The sequence below is a fragment of the Corvus brachyrhynchos genome, unplaced genomic scaffold, assembly GCF_000691975.1.
Source record: "Corvus brachyrhynchos isolate BGI_N302 unplaced genomic scaffold, ASM69197v1 scaffold442, whole genome shotgun sequence".
In the NCBI taxonomy this organism is placed as follows: domain Eukaryota; kingdom Metazoa; phylum Chordata; class Aves; order Passeriformes; family Corvidae; genus Corvus; species Corvus brachyrhynchos.
In genome coordinates, this window is record NW_008236443.1 from 267,027 (window position 1) to 267,575 (window position 549).

General features: G+C 55.2%; 1 protein-coding gene across 1 annotated transcript in view; it reads left to right on the plus strand.

The window, feature by feature from the left end:
* The window catches only part of LOC103624416 (1-phosphatidylinositol 4,5-bisphosphate phosphodiesterase beta-3-like), a gene marked incomplete at its 3' end in the record, with an annotated part of 17,942 nt that overhangs the window by 3,202 nt on the left and 14,191 nt on the right, over positions 1-549 (plus strand). Inside the window, exon 2 of the mRNA XM_017747269.1 lies at positions 15-131. Within this exon, the coding sequence (XP_017602758.1) occupies positions 15-131 (117 nt within the window). The remainder of the gene's footprint in view (positions 1-14; positions 132-549) is intronic.

Below are 549 nucleotides of genomic sequence, written 5' to 3' on the forward strand. Positions count from 1 at the left end.
TTTTGGGGTTTCAGGGGGGATTTGGGGGCTCAGGAGGTTTTGGGGACCCCCAGGAGCCCCCCAGCCGCACCCCAGTGACGCTGAGGGTCGACCCCGACGGATTCTTCCTGTACTGGACGGGACCCAGCACGGTGAGACCCCAAAGGGACCCCAAAATCATCCCAAAGTGACCCCAAGATTACCTCAAAAGTGACCCTATAGGGACCCCCAAGTGACCTGAAAGTGACCCCAAAAGGGACCCCAGAAGTGACAGTGAAAGGGACCCCAGACTGACCCCAAAGTTACCCCAAAAGTGACCTGAAAGTGACCCCAAAAGGGATCTCAAAGGGATCCCAAAAGGGACCCCAAAATGACTCCGAAGTGACCCTAAACTGACCCCTAAAGTGGCACTAAAAGGGATCCCAAAATGACCCCAAAAGCGACCCCAAAATTCCCCTCAGGACCCCCCAAATCCCTCAAAATCCCAAAAAAACCCCAAATTCCCTCCTCTCCCCCTTCTCAGCTCCTCCCAGCCGGAATTTGGGGTGGTTTTGGGGGGAATTTGAGGGA